This window comes from Pelobates fuscus, chromosome 2 (genome assembly GCF_036172605.1).
Source record: "Pelobates fuscus isolate aPelFus1 chromosome 2, aPelFus1.pri, whole genome shotgun sequence".
In the NCBI taxonomy this organism is placed as follows: domain Eukaryota; kingdom Metazoa; phylum Chordata; class Amphibia; order Anura; family Pelobatidae; genus Pelobates; species Pelobates fuscus.
In genome coordinates, this window is record NC_086318.1 from 140,345,905 (window position 1) to 140,369,421 (window position 23,517).

The window sequence follows — 23,517 nt, forward strand, 5'->3', positions numbered from 1 at the left end:
TTCACCGGCACAGATAGGTAGGCATCCTTCAGATCCAAGTGAGTGAACCAGTCCCTGGTTGAAGGATGTCTCAAAGGAGGTGAATGCCCTTCATTTTGAAATGCCTATACACCACGAAAGCATTCAGGCGTTGCAGATTTATAACTATACGAAACTCTCATGACACAATTTGCCAGCATGTAAGAGATGGTACTGAGAAACATAGCTCACCTGTGGGCAGTCTTGCATGGCCTTAGGCTCGACTCCCTCTACCATGTCCAGATCTCTGGCCTTAAAAGGCACATGAGTGATAGCTGGGGAAGAACGATGGAGAGTGGGATCTACGGTAGCTCGCTGGCCAGAAGCAGCTGGCGGCACAACCCTGCTGTTGGCCGGCCCTGCTAAAAACCCAGGACGGGTTCTGGTGAAAGACCCTCCTCATGGAGGACTGTGCCTTATTGAGGGTAGTGTAGAGATTAACGTGCTTATGTAGTCCCCTGGAAGAGCCTTAACGGCGAAACGCACGTCGGGACATTACTAGTATGGTGTTGGTTTAGAGATAAGGGATGACATGTATTAATATTATACAACAATATCACCCATACTCTATTTATTTTTATATTTATATTCATTTCAAATATCGTTTTTTCTACTCCTTCTCTTTTCGTTTTATTTGCTTTATTTATTTTACTCAGACACTATCCATCAAGTCGACTATATTTATGAGATAATTTTTAAAGCCTTTCTGTTCTCTATAGGTAATTGGCTGTATATCTGAGAGGAGGAGGGGGGACTAGCATTTTTTAAGGGGTACCCTCGAAGGCACAGCAGAATAGGGAAGCGACTATATTTAGATTTACCCTGCAGGGCTTTTTCCTTGCTCTATTATTATATCTGCTAATCTGTTTTTGTCTCTCCTCTCCTGGCTCATTGGATATGCTACCTTTTATCTTTTTAGTTACTTTAGTTTTTAGTTAACATTTTGCTTCACACTTTGCAACACATGGTAAAATTATCAAGTCATCACTGAGTTTGGTGAGGAAAATATCGGATATTTGTTTAATTAATAATTTATCATAATTATTTCAAGTTTTTGTTTAATTATGTTCATTTAGATTGCTCATCTACTATATTGAATACTTTCTTTATCATTTTTTTGTAGGATGTTTTCCTATTATAGAAATCAAGTAGATATACTATATCTGAGATCAAGTATTTTTATAAAATATTTTAAGAATTATATTAAAAGTTAAGTTTTATTGGGATTACATTTTGCACATAAGGGTTTACCTTCTAAACGGTTTACTCTTCTGTTTTCTTTTGTCAATAGTATATTTATCCTGTGGGTTACCCCCCCCCCCCCCTACTTTAGAGTAACCTGGCACTTTCTCCCTAGAATGTTTCCTTTGTATAGTGCTTATGTAGTTATTTTATTAAAGGCTCTCAGAATAAAAGACCCTTAGCCAAGGGACCTAATTCCTTCGACCCCAGGTTAGATAATTTTGCATCCATAAGGAGAAGCACAGTCTTCCCTTCTGTGCAGAGAGACACATTTGCATTGGCCAGTAGGCATATTGCACGTACGACCCAATCCCTGACAGATTATGGGTCCAGGGGCTCACCCAGTGTGAGCGCTTCATCGGCTAACAGGAGCATTTGAGCCAAGGGCCCCATTATATCCAATCACTTATCCTGGGCCATAGGTAGACTGCGCTCAATACCCTTACGAGGGTCTTCCACCCATAGGCACTTGCAGACTTTTCTGTCCAGTGGCTTATGGATCCAGTAATATATAAATTGCATGAGGTGATCCGGTAGGACCCAGTCGGATGATCTGGGGTGGTGTATAGCATGCTGGTCATATAGGAGTTGGCACAAGGATTCCAGAAAACTCTTTTCATCTGCTCCTGATGGGATTGGTATGGAGGGGTTGACCATGGCCCCCAGGGAGTAGGATGGATCTTCCAAGTTAGCATTTTGCCATCCAGTCTCGTCCTCGGAGGAGGAATGATCCACCCGCCACTCATCCAGGATGAAGAGTGGTGGGAGAAGGTCATAATCGTCCTCTGAAAAAATCAGGTAGAGGGATAGATTTCTTTTTGGGTTCAACCTGTTTGGGGCATTTTGCCTGAGCTTTGCCCTTGCAAATCCAGGGTTACTGGGCATCCCCTTTCCAATAGTAACGCTTTATTGGGCGTGTTCATTTCTGGAGGAGTCAGAAGCCTCCGAACCCTCTGCAGAACATGGTGGCCCAGTAGAGGTTCTGTCTGAAGCTATTTGTGGGGGCACAAATGCTAGCGCTTTCTTCAATGAGGCGGACACAGTCACATTGATCATTGCTTGCAAGGTTGCAAGTAAGTGAATCTTAATGGGGTCATTCAACGTTTCGTCTCTAAGGTCAAACATAAGGTAATCAAGAGCTAGTGCTTATTTATTAACAAAATAAAGTGTAAGCGCTATACTTGAAAACCTAATTTAGGTGATCACTCTCAATCTGAAGTAAAACACTTATAAATGCGGATTCATGGAAATACTTCCAAGTGCAATAAAATAAAATACAATAAAACAGACCAGCATAAGTGTAGTACTCAAATAATCATAAAAAGTCTTGCTATAGGGTCCAATAAATCTTGGGTGATGATCTTTTACAGGGTTAAGATTAGTCTTGCAGCTATGTCACAGCATCTGTAGGTACATTGTTGCACTGTGGGCTTTTAACCTTGAAATGATACAAAAAGACCTATCATAGCATAATACTGCAATTTAATCAAGTTAACATACAAAACCCTTCCCCCAAATTAAAGACCCTTACATCAGCAAGTTGTGGTACTCGTTTCCAAGACACCACGATATAAACTTTAAAATACACAGAGGCTTGGCAGCCGTTACCATCAGTGCACACTCCCACCCGATCTCAGCGCTGATAAAATGAATATTCAAACGGAGAGGAGGCTGTGGCTGGCAAACAATGCTGACAGTTAGACGTGCATCCACCTCTGGCAGCAGGAAGCTGTTCACACTTTCGACGCGTTTCGCCCACAATACCAGGGTTTCTCAAGATAGTGTAACAGTTCATTGGGGCATGCTTTTATATGCTCCTGTCTAAATAATTAGTAAAATGTCTGTTTAATTATTCAATAAAGGGTGTTGTCTATATCTGAACATTCTTGGTCCACAGACAAAACACAGTTAACCATTTCAATCATGTTAAGATAAATCTAAAATATTATAACCATAATGCCCATTTATGAATACAAAGATCCTATGGGGCATGAAAGATAAATACAATTATAATAAAAATTGTTCAAGGCAAAATAGACAATAAATACTTGGCTGGAAACTAAAAAAGTATATACATATATATATATATATATATATATATATATATATATATATATATATATATATATATATATATATATATATATATATATATATATATATATATATATATATATATATATATAAAAGCAGCCAGTGATCAAATAGCTAAGGCTATTCGCAAAAGATGGGACCTGTTGGCTTCTGATCCTACATTGCACTCTGCTTTCTCGCATCCTCCTCGCATCGCCTTTAGACGTAACCGGAATCTCAGAGACATTTTAGTCAAAAATGATTACCCTGATCAATATGAGACGCACAAAACCTATACCAAACTAGGTTGCTTTAAATGCACCAATTGTGTTACCTGTGGCCATATGCTCACAGGCCCCTCGTTTGCTCATCCACATTCAGGGAAACGTTATCTCATTAAACATCATATCACTTGTCTTACTAACCACGTGGTCTATTTAATATCTTGTCCATGTGGACTATACTACGTGGGGAAAACCGATCTTACACTACGGGACAGAATGCGAGGCCACCGGTCAGGAATTATGACTGCTTTTAGGGATGGCAAGACTGACAAACTGGTGGCCAAACATTTTTTGGAGATGAACCACCGGCTTCCCACTCTCAAATTTATAGCCATCGACCACATCCCCCCGCTCTCTAGAGGGGGTGACCGATCCAGGATCCTGCTCCAGCGTGAGGCATATTGGATCAAGACATTGGACACTTTACACCCAAGGGGCCTCAACGAATACGTCTCCCTCCATGCATTTTTGAATACTCGTTAAATATTTTTTCAGTTTATATGTATAGTTTATTTCCAGAGCCTAGGCCTGTCTTTCGCCTCTGTCTTTTACTACTCTGCTCTTGGTCCACTGGACTCATCCTCTCATGCATTTGCTTGGGCTCTGCATCGTTGTGATGTTTATTAATTTCGCGCTGGTGCACCTAACACGTATACCATTGATGGATACAATACTGTATATTTATATATATATATATATATATATTTTTGCACCATGTTGCATATATCTAACTACCTTTAGTCCAAAACAAAAAAAAATTCACTGTGTTTGTCCTGCTTTTCGTATTTTAGCAGGTTTTGTTGCACTTTGGATATTGTTTCTGTATTCCATAGTTCCTATTCACCAGGCTTTCTTTCCTCCGTCTCTCTATTTCCATTCTTCTTCTGGGTCTTCGTTTCTTTCGTCTTTCTGCGCCTCTCCCCTCTTTGTCACATTTATTCTCACTTCTATCCACATTCATTTTCATTTTTTATATTCATTTTTTTCAGTCTCATTTTTTTGTATTTTTACTTTTATTTTAATTTTATTATTATTTTTATTTTTATTGTATTTTTATCTTTCTTTTTATATTTATATTTATTTTTATTTTTTTATTTTTTATTATTTATTTATTTATTTTTTCTTATGTTTATTTTTCATTATCATCACCTTTTGATTAGGTTTGCACTTTCACTTTTCCCCACTCGTGTATTTTATTTATTTTTTTTTTTCATCCCACATATATTTCTTTACACTTATATATCCCCTTTTTTACCATTCAATACTTATGCATACATTCTCACTCTTTCTATATAGGTTCTCCAACAGGTTCTTCTATTTGAGAGATCCGTTTTTCCATCACTTTACACACATTTCACCTTTTGCTTAGCTTATTTCTCTGTGGACTATCGATCCATGTAACATTACATGCCCATATCAGTATACATTTCCATCACTATTCCTATCTAACATACATACTCTTCTAACTTACGCTATTCTATACACATCACGTAAGACCATTCACTCCAGGTTCCCTTGGCAACTAGACGCCTGTTCACGACCTGTTCCGGTCGCACTTTTTCTGACGTCATCACTTACTTACGGGACCTGCACGGCATTTTTCAATTATAGGTCAGCGTTCACACATGGCTTGGGGGTGCACAGCTATTCTAGGGTAAGTGATTACTCCTTAATGATGTATGGTATATATGTCACTCTTTTACACTGTTTAGTATCTTGATAAAGACCTGAGGGTTGAAACGTCGATTCTTTTCTTCACTGAATAAATTGTTTCAACAAGTCCTCTGGAGTGCTCACCTTACTGCCTCTCTCTCTCTCTCTCTCTCTCTCTCTCTCTCTCTCTATATATATATATATATATATATATATATATATATATATATATATATATATATATCAAAAATGGTAAAAGGAAGAAAGACATCTAGACATATAGACATATGGTTTCTTTATATTAAAGGAGAAATTGAGGAGTCATCACTAAGGAGTATTCCCTGGTAGACTAATAGAGTAATATATCAACATAGCTGCGCTCTCCTATTTTGTCTATATCCTTATTTATTAAACTTACCATCATGTCCAAGCTGAGGACATCTGACAAATACATACTGGGATGGATTCAGACTTTAAAATAGTGCACTAAAACATATTAACTTATAAGTAATGATTACAAAATAATTGAAAACTAGGCTATATTACATACAATCTTATTATTTTCCCAAATCATAAAAATTATAACAGTTTTGCTTTAAATCTTACTCCTGCATTTAAAATAAAATTTCAGTTTTCTATTGCTTTGGGACAAAAAAAAGCAATTTACATCTACATTTTCTGTCTATTTTATTAAGATACATCACATAAACATAGTGTTATAATAAAATATCTTGTATAACTTTGATAACAACTAAGAAGAACAACAAGTATTACTATTAAGTACATTTTCTGGAATTTCTTGGAATTTGAGGTGTATAAAAACATGGATAACTCCTTATCAATGGATATGTGTACAATAATTAAAATGTAAAAAAGAAATATAGAAAAATATTTCACAATTTACAAAATGTATTAAAGCACAATCCTTTATCACTATCACTTACAGGATACTTACATTAAAGTTGAAGATGCTTTGGAGAGCCAAGATCACAGCAAAGATTATCACTTTTCGATGAGTGGAAAGACATATGAAATTCTCGAAAAACACTTCTGTGATTTGTTACCTAGAGTAAGTTTTATATTCGATAAAAAGTAAAATGTTATTTTCAGATCAATTAGATAATGTCTCTTACGGTATTCTAATATTGTTTATAAAGACACCATCCATATTCTCTTGGACTGCTGATAGAACATTGTGGATTTATTTTCAGTATGTTTATCAGGCAAGATAATATTAAGAGGGAGAAGGGGAAAAAAGTGTATTATATTACACACAGAGCCTGTTCAAGGTCACATGAACAAAAACATTGCTCGTTTTTTGTACATGATGATGTGCATGTTCTGGAATTAAGCTATGTTCCTGGAGTTTTGCTTCTCTGTGAAGAATGTTATAATTAGGATCTGGGGGAATAACCTCTAACCATCTGCCATATACAGAGTCTATAGAAAAACATGTGCAAATGTAAAGTGCTCATATTTCTCATGCAAAATTATAATTAGAGAGTTTGTATTCAGTGCTGCAAAATAGCCATAACAAATGTGACCGTTATCTTCTGCTCAGATTTTGTTGGATTCCCAGAAAAAAAAAAACTGTGACGTCCACCCACAGTTGCAAATAGCACACTAAAGCTGAGTAAATTCCAACACAATCTCCTATAGCTCAAAACTCATGACAAATTCACTGTATAGCAAAATACATCAACAGCTGGGCCTACTTCAGTTGATGAAACCGTCATTCTGTTGTATGGTGTGATATCACCATATTAACGTCTGTAATATTTTGGTATACTGATCTATGGGAAAATGGTCTCGATTGTTGCTGTACTGTCCTTATGAACTTTGGTTGGAGATCATTTTCCAGAGTACCCATTTCTGATACAATTGTTCCCAGCAAGTGTGGCATAGCTTATAAATCATAAACATATCACCATTATCACCTACACTATGTAGGATTGCTATATTTTACTGTGTTGAAATTACAAAAAAACTTTTTGGGGGAGAGTAGATAGCAATAAACTTGCAATTAACACACTTTAGTTGTCGTCTTTAGGCTTAATTGACAAATGCGTCTTTAATAGCGAAGGATATTGTGCTGTCACACCCAGGCTTAAATATGATTTCACAGTGGCTATTCAGGAATAATGAGTATCTTAACAGGTTTTACAAGATCCTCCGAATTGTTTCTATAACATGTGTAAATAGCTTGTTTTCGTGTGATAGAAACACTGCACAAGTCAAATGTTAATTCAATTAAGGTTATTTTTGGTAGGCTATATTCTTCCTAAATCACATGCATGATTACACTGTCCATAAACACCTTAATACTATCTACAATTACCGGTACATATATTTAGATGTATACACACCTTTTTTTCCATTATGCTTGTTATCACTTATCAATGACTTTTGTGTTTTGAAAAGTTGCTGATGAATGGAACCGTTTTTGCAAGGATGTCACCTGGGCAGAAATCAACAATTATTGATGAATTTAGGAAACTTGAGTAAGTATGATTATAAAAAAATAAAAAAAACAGTTAGCTACGTAATAAGTAAAAATCAATTGTATCTTGTTTAAAATATCTATAAAGTAACTATTATACAGCATGCTGAATGACTATGTCCATTAGTTTACCTTAGACCAGGGGTAGACAACCTCCGGCACTCCAGATGTTGTGGACTCTATCCCCCATAATGCTCTTACAACCATAATGTTGGCAAAGCATCATGGGAGCTGTAGTCCAAAACATCTGGATTGCCAAAGATTGCCTGTATCTTCCTTAGACTACATGTTATACCAGCTTGTCTGGCATGTTTACATCACTTACTATTTATGTAAATCCACTCTGTGGTGGTTGATAGGGTCCATTGATCCCTAATCCAGTGCTTCACAGTGCTTCACAAACATAAGTGCAGATATTATGTGGCTCTCCCACTCAGAACATTTTTCTCTTTTCATTAGTCACTGTAGGGAACAGTGTGGCACCAATAAAATGTGTCCATCTGTGTGCTGCACCAATACATTATGCTCCACAGTTAGCATTAGACAAGCAGCACTTACGTGAGAGGAACACCAGAACTTATTAGTGATATAACTGTAAACAAGGTATCTGAGATAATTATGTGGTATTATATCATATCAATTTTTTTTTTTACATAAAACAAATTATTATTATATGGTATTTATATATCACCAACATATTTTGCAATCCTGTACAATAGAGGGAATACAAAAAATAATAAATCTATACTAGAGGCCCCTGCTCATGAGTTTATAGTGTATCAAATACAGTACTTTTATACAACGTGCTTAGCAGGATAACTAGTGAGCTTACAATCTAAAGACAATATTGGGGAGTTAACACAAATGGAGAGCAGGGCGCATTTGAATAAATGGCTAAATTAAATTAGTTAATATTAGAGACAGCTGAAGGATCATGCTATAAAAGAAGATGTGCCAATGGTGGGTTGTGGAGTTGCAGGAGAGTAGGTAGTGATTGTAAAAAAAAAAAAAAATGGGTCTTTGTATTAGAGGGAAGTCAGGGGGCAGAATGTATCTGTAGATTGAAGGTCTGTAGATTGAAAGAAATGAAAGGATTTTTTACAACAAGCAGCAGTATTTTCTGTGGAGACGTAGAGGGGCGCAGTGGGTGCCGTGGGATGGGGTATGTGATTGTGTATCCTTTGGTGGTAAGTAAAAACATTTTATCAAACAAATTGTATCTCCCTAAAAAATAATATTGCATGTGCAAATGTAAGAAATAGGTACAGGAGATAGACAAATAGGGTAAAAAATATTATAGGTTAATTAGTTACAAAACACAATACAAAATGGATTCTCAATCCTGTAGTACCTTAACTGCCTGTAGAATATTTTCCAAAATTAGTTTTTTGTACCAGAGGGAAGTCGGGGTGCAGGATGATTTGTAGGTTAAAGTAAATTACATGTGTTAAAGCCATGTGTAAGGGTGCTTTTATAATATTTATTTAATATGAACATAGGGAACTAACTAGCTTTCTTGGTTCCCAAAGTGTGATATCATGTAATATTATGTGCTGCATTTTAGCTCTGTATCTCTACAGACTCCTGTTCACAGAATGGTGGTCTACTTGCTAAAAGATGTAGTGAATGTGATAAGAAGCAATTGGGTTAGCAATATGTAGGAAATAAAATAAAAAGTGACATTAAAGTGTCACGTCCCAGGGCTTTTAAAACAATGCCTTATTTACCACTATAAGGTCTTAAAGCATAGAACTTAGTAGGGCTAACCATACAGATATCTTAGCCATGAGTTTATATAGTTAGTAAGAGATCCTCTATTTAACATATATAAATAATTGAGAATACAATTTAAAATAAGGATTGTCTTGGAAGCAATAGTTTTGTCTTTTAGATATTTATTATATAAAAATATAAATATAGACATATAAAATCCATTATAGCAGAGTTTATAAGATTAAATTAAATGCTTGCAAATATCATTAATAGGTTAACATACCCTTCTGAACATGTTATCATGTCAGCCTCTCTGTCATTTTAAGATGGAGCAGCGTCTGTCTCCAAGTCTCTCCTCTGTGTCTTAACATTTTAAAAGTACACCTATTTATAACTTAGGTGTCGTCATTCTAGGGTTACCGTAGTTCATATATGAAAAAGTAACACTTCTTTTACTTTATTAATTTTAGGACCTCCCTTAACTTGGCAAAGATACAAGGCCATAACACGTCATAGGAAATTCCCGGATTTGGGGAAGTTCCATTAAATTGAGACAAGATGGCGTCTTAAAGTCTGAATAGCTTATCTATTAAGGTTACCACAGTATATTGGGTACTGAAAGAGTCATAGGATAGCCTTGAAGCTTGTTTATGCATTATTGTTATTGTAATTCGTCTGGGACAAAATCGCACAAACATATTATGCACTGAGGTTATTGCTTAAAGAAACATCTATGAAAAACATGTTCCATTTCTAACACCTTGTCAATTTGCAATATCTCTTAAAGCCAAAGTACACAGTTTAAGAAATACATTTCATTCTAAAACGTGTAATATTTGCATTTGCCCATAACACCTGTTTATCCCCTATTTTATGATGTATGACAAATGATCTCAAATGTAGAAATCCACACCTCTTTATCCTGCAACTGGGCTCCTCCATCATAGCTCCCTGCCAATCATTGCTATAAGCTCTGTCCTTTGCGCCCGCCAGTCAACATAGAGAAAGCTTACAGAGAAAATGGGAAATTTATTAATATGCCTAGCTCCCCCATTAACAATGATTTCCCTGGCTGTACCTGAACTGAACTGGATTGTGATATATTTTGCTAATCCTTTAATATACTTTTGAAAGAAAACGGAGTACGATTAAAAAAAAAAAAGTTAGATAATTTCAATGTTTTGTTCGATGGTGTAATTTCCAGCGAAATTATGTTTTCCATTGAAATTGTCAGCAATTAATCACTGCAACAGTATCTTAAAAAATGTCAGCTTTACTTTATAACAGTTATATAGAAATGTGTTCCAAACGCATAAGATGATGTGTAGCTATATAGATAACTTGGTGCGTTTCTCAGCATTCTGCAGTCTTGTTATGAGTAATTATTTTGTGGATATTGTAACTTACCTGCATTTCTTGCATAACATTTTGTTGTTTTAGTTATTACGTTGGGATGTGTGGAGATGGAGCTAATGACTGTGCAGTAAGTATAGTTATTTGGTTTCATTTGTGTACATGTATGCTTATAAATTATGAACAGGTGTTTCGCTATTTACTACATTTAAAAGTTAATTGCTGTACAATATTTTTTTTAAACAAAATGCATTTTGTTTCAGGCTTTAAAAATGGCCAATGCTGGGATCTCCCTATCTGAACAGGAAGCTTCAGTAGCAGCACCGTTTAATTCAAAAGTAACAAATATTGCGTGTGTTTCTGAGCTACTCAAGTAAGCAGCTGCTACCAAAGATCCATGTGTTCTTACTGACCCCCATACACTTGTTCATTTATTTTATTTTTAAAAACTATTTTATGCGACAATTAGCTAGAAAGCACTGACCAACCGCCACCTCACATTGATGATGGTTATTTAACTATTTGTCCACTGGCTGCTATCACTGCCAGCGAGCAAACTATTCTTCAAATTATAGTTTGTTTCCATGAAAGCAAGTGAATGATAATTTGAGGACAAGCATGCTGCTGGACGCATTCATTCATTTAACCCCTTAAGGACCAAACTTCTGGAATAAAAGGGAATCATGACATGTCACGCATGTCATGTGTCCTTAAGGGGTTAAGGGGTTAAAATTGGTGGTTTGTGAATTCTCTGAACGTTAAAGGATTTTGATGAGAGAGCACCAATTTTAATCCGGATACCAATTGCATTGGGCGATTGCTGCAGGTTCACTCAGGCTGACTGAGTGAATACCTTGTTTTCAGCGACTAGACTTGTCCACTCCAGTCTCCAGCTCTGCTTCTTTTGATGTTAGCATCCAAGCTGACATCACGCACAATCACGTCCAATCTAATGCACCGCATAGAAAAGCATTAGATTAGAGAGCATGCACAGCGAAATGACACATTCCTCCAATCAAATACTGCTATCAATTTTACTTGGTAAAGGAGAAAGAAACTTCTCTAGTGGCTGTCAGGAAAATAGCCACTAGAGACATGCTTAATCCACTTATTGTAGACTTTGCCATTTTTAAAAAATAAAAATAAATATTCTTCATTAAAAGGTTAAAACTACAGGACCACATCACTCAAACCAATTCATTGAGATTAAGTAGTCCGTGTGACTTTTCTGGTCCTCTAAGGTTTTGATTTGGTGAATATTTGATTCTAGGTTTAGGATTAGGGTTATAAATTAAATGATAAATTGTTTTAGTCATATGCTTAGTGACATGTTTAAATACTGATAATACCATAGTACAATTGTTGTTTGTGGATGTGTTATTATGATGTTAATGTAAAGATTTTGGATAAGCTTTTCAAATTATTTTTTCTTAAGATAATAAATTAAATAAAAATATATACAAATATATATATAAAACTAAATATTTTTAAAAATATTAAATAATTCTTAATGTTTATCCAAAAACATTAAAACACTTGAAAAGCTTAACCAACGTTTTTAAATCAAAGCCTATATTATTAAACTTTAATAGTCATTTAATCCTCTGAACCTTCTAGTTTAAAAAGTGTATAATTATATAACTCATCATCAAACAGGGAAGGACGGGCAGCTCTCGTCACATCATTCTGCATGTTCAAATACATGGCCATGTTTGGATTAATTGAGTACAACAACACACTTCTGCTGTACTGGGTAAGACTGCAAGATAACATTTTTTGTAAAAAAAATTTGACAAAGGAAACATTTCTATGGATCCAGATAATTACTACAGTGAGCATCACTAAATGTTTTAGGTATTTCAGATTAAATGTAGCTTTGCTATCAAAATTGTTCCACAATTAGATTAAGCTGACTGCAAAATTAAATGGTTTAATATAGCCTTGGCATCCCTATGTAATGTTCACATATATAACCTCTTCTTCATTTGTTCGGTTGTTTCTCCTAAAAGCCCTTTTGAAGATTTCTTTCACAGATATTTCCCTCGATTGACAAGCATTGGTCCCCAACCCAGTCCTCATGGACCACCAACAGTCCAGGTTTTTTTCAGTATCTCCATTTTAATAAAAAAGGGAAATATATAAATCCTGGACATTGGTGGTCCATGAGGACTATGTTGAAGAAAACTGTACTAGACTGTATGTACACAGGTGTTGGGTGATTAAACAGAAGTATTCGTATTTTAAATGACAGGGATCAATTCTGATACTGTTGAAAAAGTGTTTAAGAGGGGTAATATGTGTTCACCCTTTGATCCCTTTCTGCGATTTACAGAATGTGTATAGACAAAGCTATATGGAGAAATTAATGCAATGGTTATGGTGGGAATGTTTTGATTTTTTTAATTACACTATTTATCAAATGCATTGCTATTATGTCTATACTAGTATAATTATTTTATTTATAAAAGTGGTAGTTTTTTTTTCTTTATTGTATTGTGTTGTTACATCTAAACATTTTCTAATGATGAATATTTCCTTTTTCCTTTCAGCAACGGAACATATTTGGAAATAATCAGTTTCTTGTTCATGACTTTGCTATCATGTTTGTTATTTTCTTGACCAGTGAGTATAGCTATTCAACATAATGCATGAAAAATACTTGTTAACTAATGCCACGTGATAGATAGTAGCACAACTTAATAACTATTTTTGGAGGAGAATAATGTACGTGAGAAATAAAAAAAAATGATAACATATATTTTTACATAGTGATATGATTTAATGAACCAACATACTAACCCAGTAAACTATTTTCAACCTTTCAGTATCTATATATTGTCCAACTGAAAAGTATCAAAATAATACTGATATGAATATTAAACTCAATTTATTACTTTATTTTCTAGTGAGTTCAACACCTGCATATCATAAACTAGCACCATACCGCCCTCCAGGACAGCTTCTCTCTCCATCTATGCTGTTATCGGTAGTCTATAATGTTCTTTTCACAGTTGCCATGCAGACATATGCATTCTTAATAGTGCAGAAGCAACCCTGGTTCAGTGATAAAGATATTTACAGGTAAGTTCAAGATACTATTGATATAGAAATTCAATATATGTAGATGAATAGTGATTACACAGTACTGTGAACTCTTTGTTTGAAGGCTTTTCCTTTAAGATTATTTTTAAATAGTGATAGAATGTTTGGTGCAATTTTATAATGTTTAGTAAATTATTGGGGAGTTGGGGTATGTAGATGACAAGTAAAGCAAAATATATAACCCAGACATGAAAAAGGAATGGTCATGTAGGAATATATTCTTTAGTATACAGGAATGTATTTGGTAGGCTATATTCTGATAAGTAACAGTGCGAGAGTAAGTCGTTTTGGTTATAGCAGTTGAAGAGTTATGATGTCTAAATGGCAAACCATGAAACTAAAATGCTATATGACTATTGCAGCTGTGCAGAGGTTTATTCATATGTTTTTCTCTCAGATACTCTCAAGGAAAGACAAGTTCAAATAGAAAGAAAAACAAAACAAGAAAAAAAGTGTGTTAAATATGCAAACCATGTGGAATACTCACATTTTGTAACTAGAATAATATGTTGTAGATATTTATCTCCAATATTAAAGTATTACCAACAATTGTACATGAAAAGGAGAAACATACAAACCACAAATATAAACCAAACGTTATAATCATAATTTATTTGTAAAGTGTCTGGCCAAGATAATATGTACGGACAAATGAAGGTGGAGTTAAACAGCTTGGCGTGAACATCATATCCCACCCTCTCTCCACTCACTGTGTAGGTGGAAAATGCAGAGTTGACAGACCGAGCAGAGGAAATGGGGTACTCTCTCTGTCTCTGTAATGCGTGGCTGCACTACAAAGAGGGTAGTTGGAAGGAATTAGATATGTGCTGGGGACACAGTGTAAGGGGAGATCTGGGGAAGATGATATCAGGGCCATATGAGCAGTGTAACACAGGGATTTGCAATAAGTGTGGTTCACCATACAACCATTGCTCCTTTAGAAAAACTGCAAGGAACACTGGTCTTAAGACTATGTTCAGACCCTGAGAAATATGATCTAATTTATGTGTTGTGTTCTATGAGGTACTTTTAGTTAATGAAGATTACTGTCCTTTATGTTCAGTTCAGTGTTCATGTTCCATATTACTGCTCTAGGAACTGCTGTGATAACTACTCAGGTGCTTAACCATGGCTGTACAGTGATGGACAGGCTTGCGAGATCAGCGGTATCAGAGAATCTCCACAATTGTCACAATATGCAGATAATGTATATAGTGTCAGGGCTCCCATTGACATGGAGGGTCCATTCATTCCCAGCAGTAAAGGACCTTAACAGGCATCAAGGGACCAAAACAGCCATCCAAACAAAGGATGCCAAATCAAGCTTCCTCATCCATGCTGTTGCTTCACAGTCTGAAAGTTAACAAATCTTGCATCCAAAGCACAAAACACATGATAAGCAACTTGCATTTTATGATAAGTGCATTTTGAAAAACATGTCGACATTTTTTTTAATTTTTGCTGTCCCCTGCCATTTAACCGCTTTTACCAATGTAATGCAGACATTCTAATGCCTCCTGGAATGTGGGTGACTAGAAGTTTGCTGGACATCCGAAAACAATTGTCCTTTCTGCCAGGTTTTTCGCCTTCTTCCGACATAGGCCTAATTTACACGCCTCATTATATTGATCAGAACAAGTGAAGAGACCTGACAGAAAATGATCATTACTAGGATACCAGCTCAAGCTCACTCTGCACTGCAAGATACAAGGTATCAGAGAGTGTCTAAACAAAGAAGGGGTAAATGGAAGAAGGGGCACATGTGGAGGAATTGAAAGAGGCACTACAATGTTAGAGGTGGGAATGGGAAAAGAGGCATGAGAGGAGGTGGAATAGAATATATATAGCTCCTTATCATCTTGAAACAACCGTAGAGCGAATGTCAACTTATTTATGGATACTTCTGACATTAGTGGGAATTATTTTAAAACATTGCTAGTCACAAAGAAGGTCAAAACAGCTGACAAAATGCCAATTAAAGGGTGTGCATGATTCCACTTGAACCTACTTGTTAAATGGATCTCAATACCTGAATTGATTTCACCATGAAAATTGAATGAGAGGCATGGTATTGTTATATATATTTATAACATTTTCTTTTTGCTTTTTGCATACACTTAATGTGTTTGGCAGACATAAAATAATTTCAGTTTGATTAAAAACTAATTATAAATAATATACATCTAAATAAAATCTAAATAATTATAAATATAAATAATAATATTAACAATAATAATAATAATAATAATAATAATAATAATAATAATAAAACAAAAAACCACAATACATGCAAAGTAGAAGACGTTTCCGGGTGTAATGTTGAGTAATTCTTTTTATTTTGTCTTGTAATTGTTCTTACTTTATTTTCAGTGCCTGTCATCCAGGAAATGAAACCCTAAACATACACCTTACCGACGAGTTAGTCCATAAAAGAACAAAGAAAAACTATGAAAGTTTTGAGAACAGCACTCTGTGGCTAATAACAGCTGTGCAATTTGTCATCCTTGCTTTTGTTTTCTCAAAGGGAAAGCCTTTTCGGCAGCCAATATATACGAATTGTAGGTGTAGTATGTCTGTTGATCTCTCTATTTTAAGATAGTTAATTATCGAATAGCCCCTACATTTTTTTTTGCTGTGATGAAAATGATCTGTTAACCTCTTTTTTACACACAATTAGTTACTTTCCATATTTCATACATTGATATATGAATACTAGGTATTTGCTGAATGCACTTTTTAAGATCCAGACAGTATTACACGTGGCAAAAAAGGAGACGTTTAAAGGGTAGTCACCAATTACACAAATTGTGTCACTGGTTATGCTCCTAAATAGGTGGGAAAATAGAAGGGTCCACTACTGAAGCCCCCTTCAATGAGGACATGAGCGTCAGTACTGAACCAAGGAGGTTGCCTGGTCTGGGCATGTGTGCATGTGCTGGGGAAGAGATGGCAGCAGGATGCACAATAGGAAGAAGGCAGTGTTATGCTCGGGCAATGTTCTTCTGGGAAACCTTGGGTCCTGATCCTTGACACATACCGTACCACCTATGTAGAACTTGTTGCAGATCACGTACACCCTTTCATGTCAAAGGTGTTCCCCGATGGCAGTGGCCTCTTTCAGCAGGATAATGCATCCTGCCACACTACACAAATAGTTCTGGATGGCTTGAGGAACATGACAAAGAGTTCAAAGTGTTGCCTCGGCCTCCAAATTCCTCAGTTCTCAATATAAAAATGACATGCTGGAAAGAAAAAATCCCACCTGGCAACTTGGAGGACTTAAAGGGACACTATAGGCACCCAGACCACTTCAGCACATTGAAGTGATATGGGTGCAGTGTCCTTATTGCACTTAGTGCTGCAATGTTAAACAGCCCCAGAGAAACAGCTATGTTTACATTGCAGCACTAAGTCTGCCTCCAGTGGCTGTCTCCTAGACTGTCTCACTTTCTGGACCAAAACTGACTTTTGGTCCGGTAACTGACGCTGGACAGACATGAGGACATACAGCGTCAGATTTATCCCTATAGGAAAGCATTGATTACCATGCATGTGCATTGGCACCCTCTCATCGTGGGATGTTGGAGGAGCCAAAGCCATGACCCTGGGTAAGTAAATAAAGATTTTTAAACATTTATTTACTGGGGCTGGGATGGGAGAGTAATGGAGGGGGCCAGCTTTGTATTCTTGGCATTTATAGTATCCCTTTAACCCCTTAAGGACAAAACTTCTGGAATAAAAGGGAATCATGACATGTCACACATGCAGGCCCGGACTGGCCATCGGGCACACCGGGCAAATGCCCGGTGGGCCGCGGTGGCCATGGGCCGAGGCCGGCAGGGGAAGGTCCCAGGTCTTCCCCTGCCGGTTTATGCAGGGCCGGCACTATCCGAGCGCCGGCCCCGCTGTATTCCATGGAGGGCCGGTGGGGAGATCAAAGATCTCCCTCACCTGCCCACTTGAATAGATATGCGGCCGCCGTCGGGGAGAGAGGGAGGGAGCCAGCCTGCCCGGAGAGAGGACCCGGCGGAGCTCTAACTTGCAGCTCCGCCGGGTTTCTCTCGCGAGATCCGGAGCGTTGCCATGGCAACGACCGGATCTCGCGAGAGTGAACTCTAGCCCGCAGGCTAGAGTTCACTCACCACTAGGACCACCAGGGATAATGTGCGAGCATCGGTCTCCCCCTCCCACTCACCAGCGTGCAGGTCTCCCCCTCCCAGGCTACAGGTAAGAAGGGAGGGGGGGACATAATGGCTGTTATATCATTTGTTTATTTACCTCCCCCCCCCCCCCCACACACACACACAAAATCCATTTTAACATTTATACAGCACTCTCACCCACATCACACTCAGCACTCTCACCCACATCACACACATCACACTCAGCACTCTCACCCACATCACACACAGCACTCTCACACACATCACACTCAGCACTCTCACACACATCACACTCAGCACTCTCACACACATCACACTCAGCACTCTCACACACATCACACTCAGAACTCTCACCCACATCACACTCAGCACTCTCACACACATCACACTCAGCACTCTCACACACATCACACTCAGCACTCTCACCCACATCACACACAGCACTCACACACATCACACACAGCACTCTCACACCCATCACACACAGCACTCTCACACCCATCACACACAGCACACTCACACACATCACACACAGCACTCTCACACCCATCACACACAGCACTCTCACACCCATCACACACAGCACTCTCACACACATCACACTCAGCACTCTCACACACATCACACTCAGCACTCTCACACACATCACACTCAGCACTCTCACACACATCACACTCAGCACTCTCACACACATCACACACAGCACTCTCACACCCATCACTCTCACACCCATCACACACAGCACACTCACACACATCACACACAGCACTCTCACACCCATCACACACAGCACTCTCACACACATCACACTCAGCACTCTCACACCCATCACACTCAGCACTCTCACACACATCACACTCAGCACTCTCACACACATCACACTCAGCACTCTCACACACATCACACACAGCACTCTCACACCCATCACTCTCACACCCATCACACACAGCACACTCACACACATCACACACAGCACTCTCACACCCATCACACACAGCACTCTCACACACATCACACTCAGCACTCTCACACCCATCACACTCAGCACTCTCACACACATCACACTCAGCACTCTCACACACATCACACTCAGCACTCTCACACACATCACACACAGCACTCTCACACTCATCACACTCAGCACTCTCACACACATCACACACAGCACTCTCACACAGCACTCTCACCCACATCATACACATCACTCTCACACTCAGCACTCTCACACTCACACACAGCACTCTCACACTCACACACAGCACTCTCTAACACATCACACACAGCACTCTCACACACAGCACTCTCTAACACACAGCATTCTCTAACCCATCACACACAGCACTCTCACACACACACAGCACTCTCTCTCTCACACACACACACACACACACACACACGGCACTCTCACACACACATCACACTCAGCACTCTCACACTTGGCACTCTCACACACAGCACATTCAGCTCTCTCACACCGCACTCTCACACACCGCACTCTCAGCTCTCTCACACCGCACTCTCACACACCGCACTCTCACACACAGCACTCTCACACACAGCACTCTCACACACACAGCACTCTCACACACAGCACACACAGCACTCTCACACACAGCACACACAGCACTCTCACACACAGCACTTTCACACACAGCACTCTCACACACATTACACACCGCACCCTCACACACCGCACCCATCACACACACATACTGCACCCCTCACATACACACAGAACCCCCCCAACACACTGCACCACACACATACACAATAGTTCCAAACACACACACACATATATATATATATATATATATATATATACATACATACAACACACATACGGCACCCCTAAACACATTACATTCCAGACACACACTAGATCCCTTACCCAACTCTGGATCATCTACACACATACACACACTAGATCCCTATATACACTCTGAATCCGTTATAAACACACACTCACTAGATCTCCTACACATTCTGGGTCCTTCAAACACACACTAGACTCCTATACACACACACACTACACTCTTAACATACACACTCTGGATCCCCTATACACACACACATTAGATTCCTTGTAAGCAAACACATACTACACCCCTAAACACACACTTTCTACAAACACTACATCACCCATACACACACTCTATAGCCTGTATGCACACACTTGCTACATACCCTATACATACATTCTCTACAGCCCCTAGCCACATATGCATCACATTACACCACAAACACAACATGACTAAAACCAACCTTATTACACAATACCACACCACAACCAGCTCACTCTACACACACGCAATACCACAAGCAGACTCCAAACACATGCACAATGCTCTTTCCTGGCCCTTCTGTCTCCTGGTATCCATTTATAGAGACACCCGAGACAAGTTGCAAGGAAACACAGTGCAAGCATGTTATTACATTTGCTTGCACTGTGCAGAACAAATACAGTTTGTTTTTTTTCTCATGCTAGAGCTCTTCAGCAGAGCTCTGCGCATGATCTGCCCTGGAAGAGCATTGAACCAACATGCTCACTTTGAGAGGGGGCGTGCTTGTCATTGGTGATGACAAAACACACCTCCTCTTAGTGGGCTGCTGTGATAAAAAATGCCTGGGCCGAATTTTTCTCCCAGTCCGGCCCTGCACACATGTCATGTGTCCTTAAGGGGTTAACGGCTCTACTGCTAATGTATTGGTGCTGGATACCAAAGAACACATTTAGATGTTTTGTTGAGACCATGCTTCGACACATCAGAGCTGTTTTGACAGCAGGAGGAAGGTCTAAAGGATAATAGAGATGGTTTTAATCTTATGGCTGATCAGTGTATAGTAATTTTCTATTTTATATCAGACAACTGCTTTGAGAAGCAGCTGCCTGACATACATTTAAAAATAAAAAAACACTACCCCCTCCACTACCTGTAAATAATTCTGAATTTGTATATATAATAACTATATATATTGTATATATTATTATAAAAAATAAATAATAATTAATTTAAAAAAAATGTAAAAATAATAAACACAATAAAAATAATGATGTATATATATATATATATATACAATTTTATTCTAACTGTATTTTAACTGTATATGTATATATATATATTAATATAAAAATACACTTAAAATGAAATTATATGTGTGTATATATATATATATATATATATATATAAATAAAAATAATACGAAATATACATATTCCATATACTTAATTGCATAAATCATTTCAGAAATATACACGTAGACTTCAAATATATAAATATGTATATATATATTTAAATTCTACTTGCATATTTATGTAATATTTTTACACAATTAAGTAATTTTATAGATTGCAATTTGGGGGACCTGTCTGACACAGGCACAAAGTCCAGAGAATTAAATTTGCTAGCACTATATTTAACCCTGTAACTTTCAAAGACACCCTAAAACCTGTACATAGGGGGTACAGTTTTACTCCATAGACTTCACTGAACACAAATATTAGTGTTTCAAAACAGTAAAACATATCACAGCGATAATATTGTCAGTGAAAGTGAAGTTTTTTAGATTTTTCACACACAAACTGTACTTTCACTGTTAATATCATTCTTGTAATATGTTTTACTGTTTTGAAACACTAATATTTGTGTTCAGCAAAGTCTTCTGAGTATAACAGTACCCATGTACAGTTTTGATAGTGTTTTTAAAGTTACAGGGTCAAATATAAGGCTTGATTTTTCATTTTTTTTTTACATTGAAATTTGCCAGATTTGTTATGTTGCCTCTGAGAGCGTATAGTAGCCCAGGAATAAGAATTACCCCCATGATGGCATACTATTTGCAAAAGAAGACAACCCAAGTTATTGCAAATGGAGCATGCTCAGTCTTTTTTAGTAGCCACTTAGTCACAAACACTGGAAAAAGTTAGCGTTAATTGTTTTTTTCATTTTTACTTTTTTAGCACACAAACAAATATAAATGCTAACTTTGGCCAGTGTTTGTGATTAAGTGACTACTAAAAAAGACTGGACATACCCCATATTGAATACCCTGACTTGTCTACTTTTTAAAAAATATGTACATGTGAGGTGTGATTCAAAGATTTATGACAGATAACAGTGTTAAAATGTCACTATTGATAAATTCAAAAATAAATATTTTGAAACAGCAATGTCCTACTTGTACTTATAGCCCTACAACTTGCAAAAAAAAGCTAAGAACATGTTAACATTGGGTATTTCTAAACTCAGGACAAAATTTAGAAATTATTTAGCCGGGGTGTTTTTTGGCGGTTTAGATTTTAGGGGTCAACGTTAGAAAACGTGTTTTTTTTTAATAGTAAATTATATGATATGATGAAAATAATAGTATCTTTAAAAAGACCATTTAATGCCGAAAAAAACAGTATATAATATGTATGGGTACAGTAAATGAGTAAGAGGAAAATTACAGCTAAACACAAACACCGCAGAAATGTAAAAACATTCATCATTTTAGAAAATTTGTTCAAATTAATAATTTCTTCAAACTGAAAATACTAGTAATATTAATTTTTCAATGACTGATTTTTTTCCCCTTTTATTTTTTTTATCAAGACCTATTTATGGCTGCACTGGCGATCGAAGTTGCACTCACCTTATTCTTTCTATTTGCTGACATTGACCAGATGTATGTTGTTTTAGAAGTAAGTATGTGTGTATTTAATATGTAAAAATAATTGGATTGCCATAATCACAATGTTTTCTTGGAGACACATAATTTCATGTTGATTGGCAGCACATGAAAATGCTGCCTGGTAGCATGTAATATTTAAATACTGCAGAATTCCTGATTGATTTATCACCTGATTTACTACACCATTTGACTTCCACAAGCTACAAAGAGGCACTTTCCATGTATTGCCCATCAATTTGCATAAGTAATATGTGCACTGGAAACTATAGCAGCTATGGTGTCTCTAGTAAATTTGTATATATAGCTATTGATTCTGTATATATACGTATATATACTTATTTAGTTACACAAATAGACTAAATTAAATTGTAGGTCACACAGAGTACATATCTTAATAGTGTTGTCGCAGTTCATGCATACTTAGTGTGAAACTGCTTTAGTCCTGCTGGTTGGTCGCTTTGTAAAAACAAAAAGCCGCATTTAGAATTAATAACTTTGTCCTAAATCTAAATCTACAGATGCAAGAATAAAAATACGAGGTGTATCATACCTATAATTGTCAGTCTTACATATTTTATAAGAACCAAGGACATAGCAACCTATCCCAATAAAGACAGAGATCAAGACAAAATAGTGGGATAAGGTGGCTTATAATCTATTTTTTTTATTTTCAAGACAACTTTATTAAAGAAAATGTTTATGCATAAGTAAATTGATATATAAAGTTTGTGGTTGCTCACAAACA

General features: G+C 37.1%; 1 protein-coding gene across 1 annotated transcript in view; it reads left to right on the top strand.

Annotated features, from left to right (window-relative positions):
* Window positions 1-23,517, top strand: part of LOC134586212 (probable cation-transporting ATPase 13A4) — a 63,679-nt gene that overhangs the window by 37,002 nt on the left and 3,160 nt on the right. The window contains exons 20-28 of the mRNA XM_063441708.1: window positions 6,217-6,339; window positions 7,692-7,771; window positions 10,924-10,966; window positions 11,100-11,209; window positions 12,493-12,589; window positions 13,386-13,458; window positions 13,743-13,917; window positions 16,309-16,496; window positions 22,694-22,782. Coding sequence (XP_063297778.1) covers window positions 6,217-6,339; window positions 7,692-7,771; window positions 10,924-10,966; window positions 11,100-11,209; window positions 12,493-12,589; window positions 13,386-13,458; window positions 13,743-13,917; window positions 16,309-16,496; window positions 22,694-22,782 — 978 coding nt within the window. The remainder of the gene's footprint in view (window positions 1-6,216; window positions 6,340-7,691; window positions 7,772-10,923; window positions 10,967-11,099; window positions 11,210-12,492; window positions 12,590-13,385; window positions 13,459-13,742; window positions 13,918-16,308; window positions 16,497-22,693; window positions 22,783-23,517) is intronic.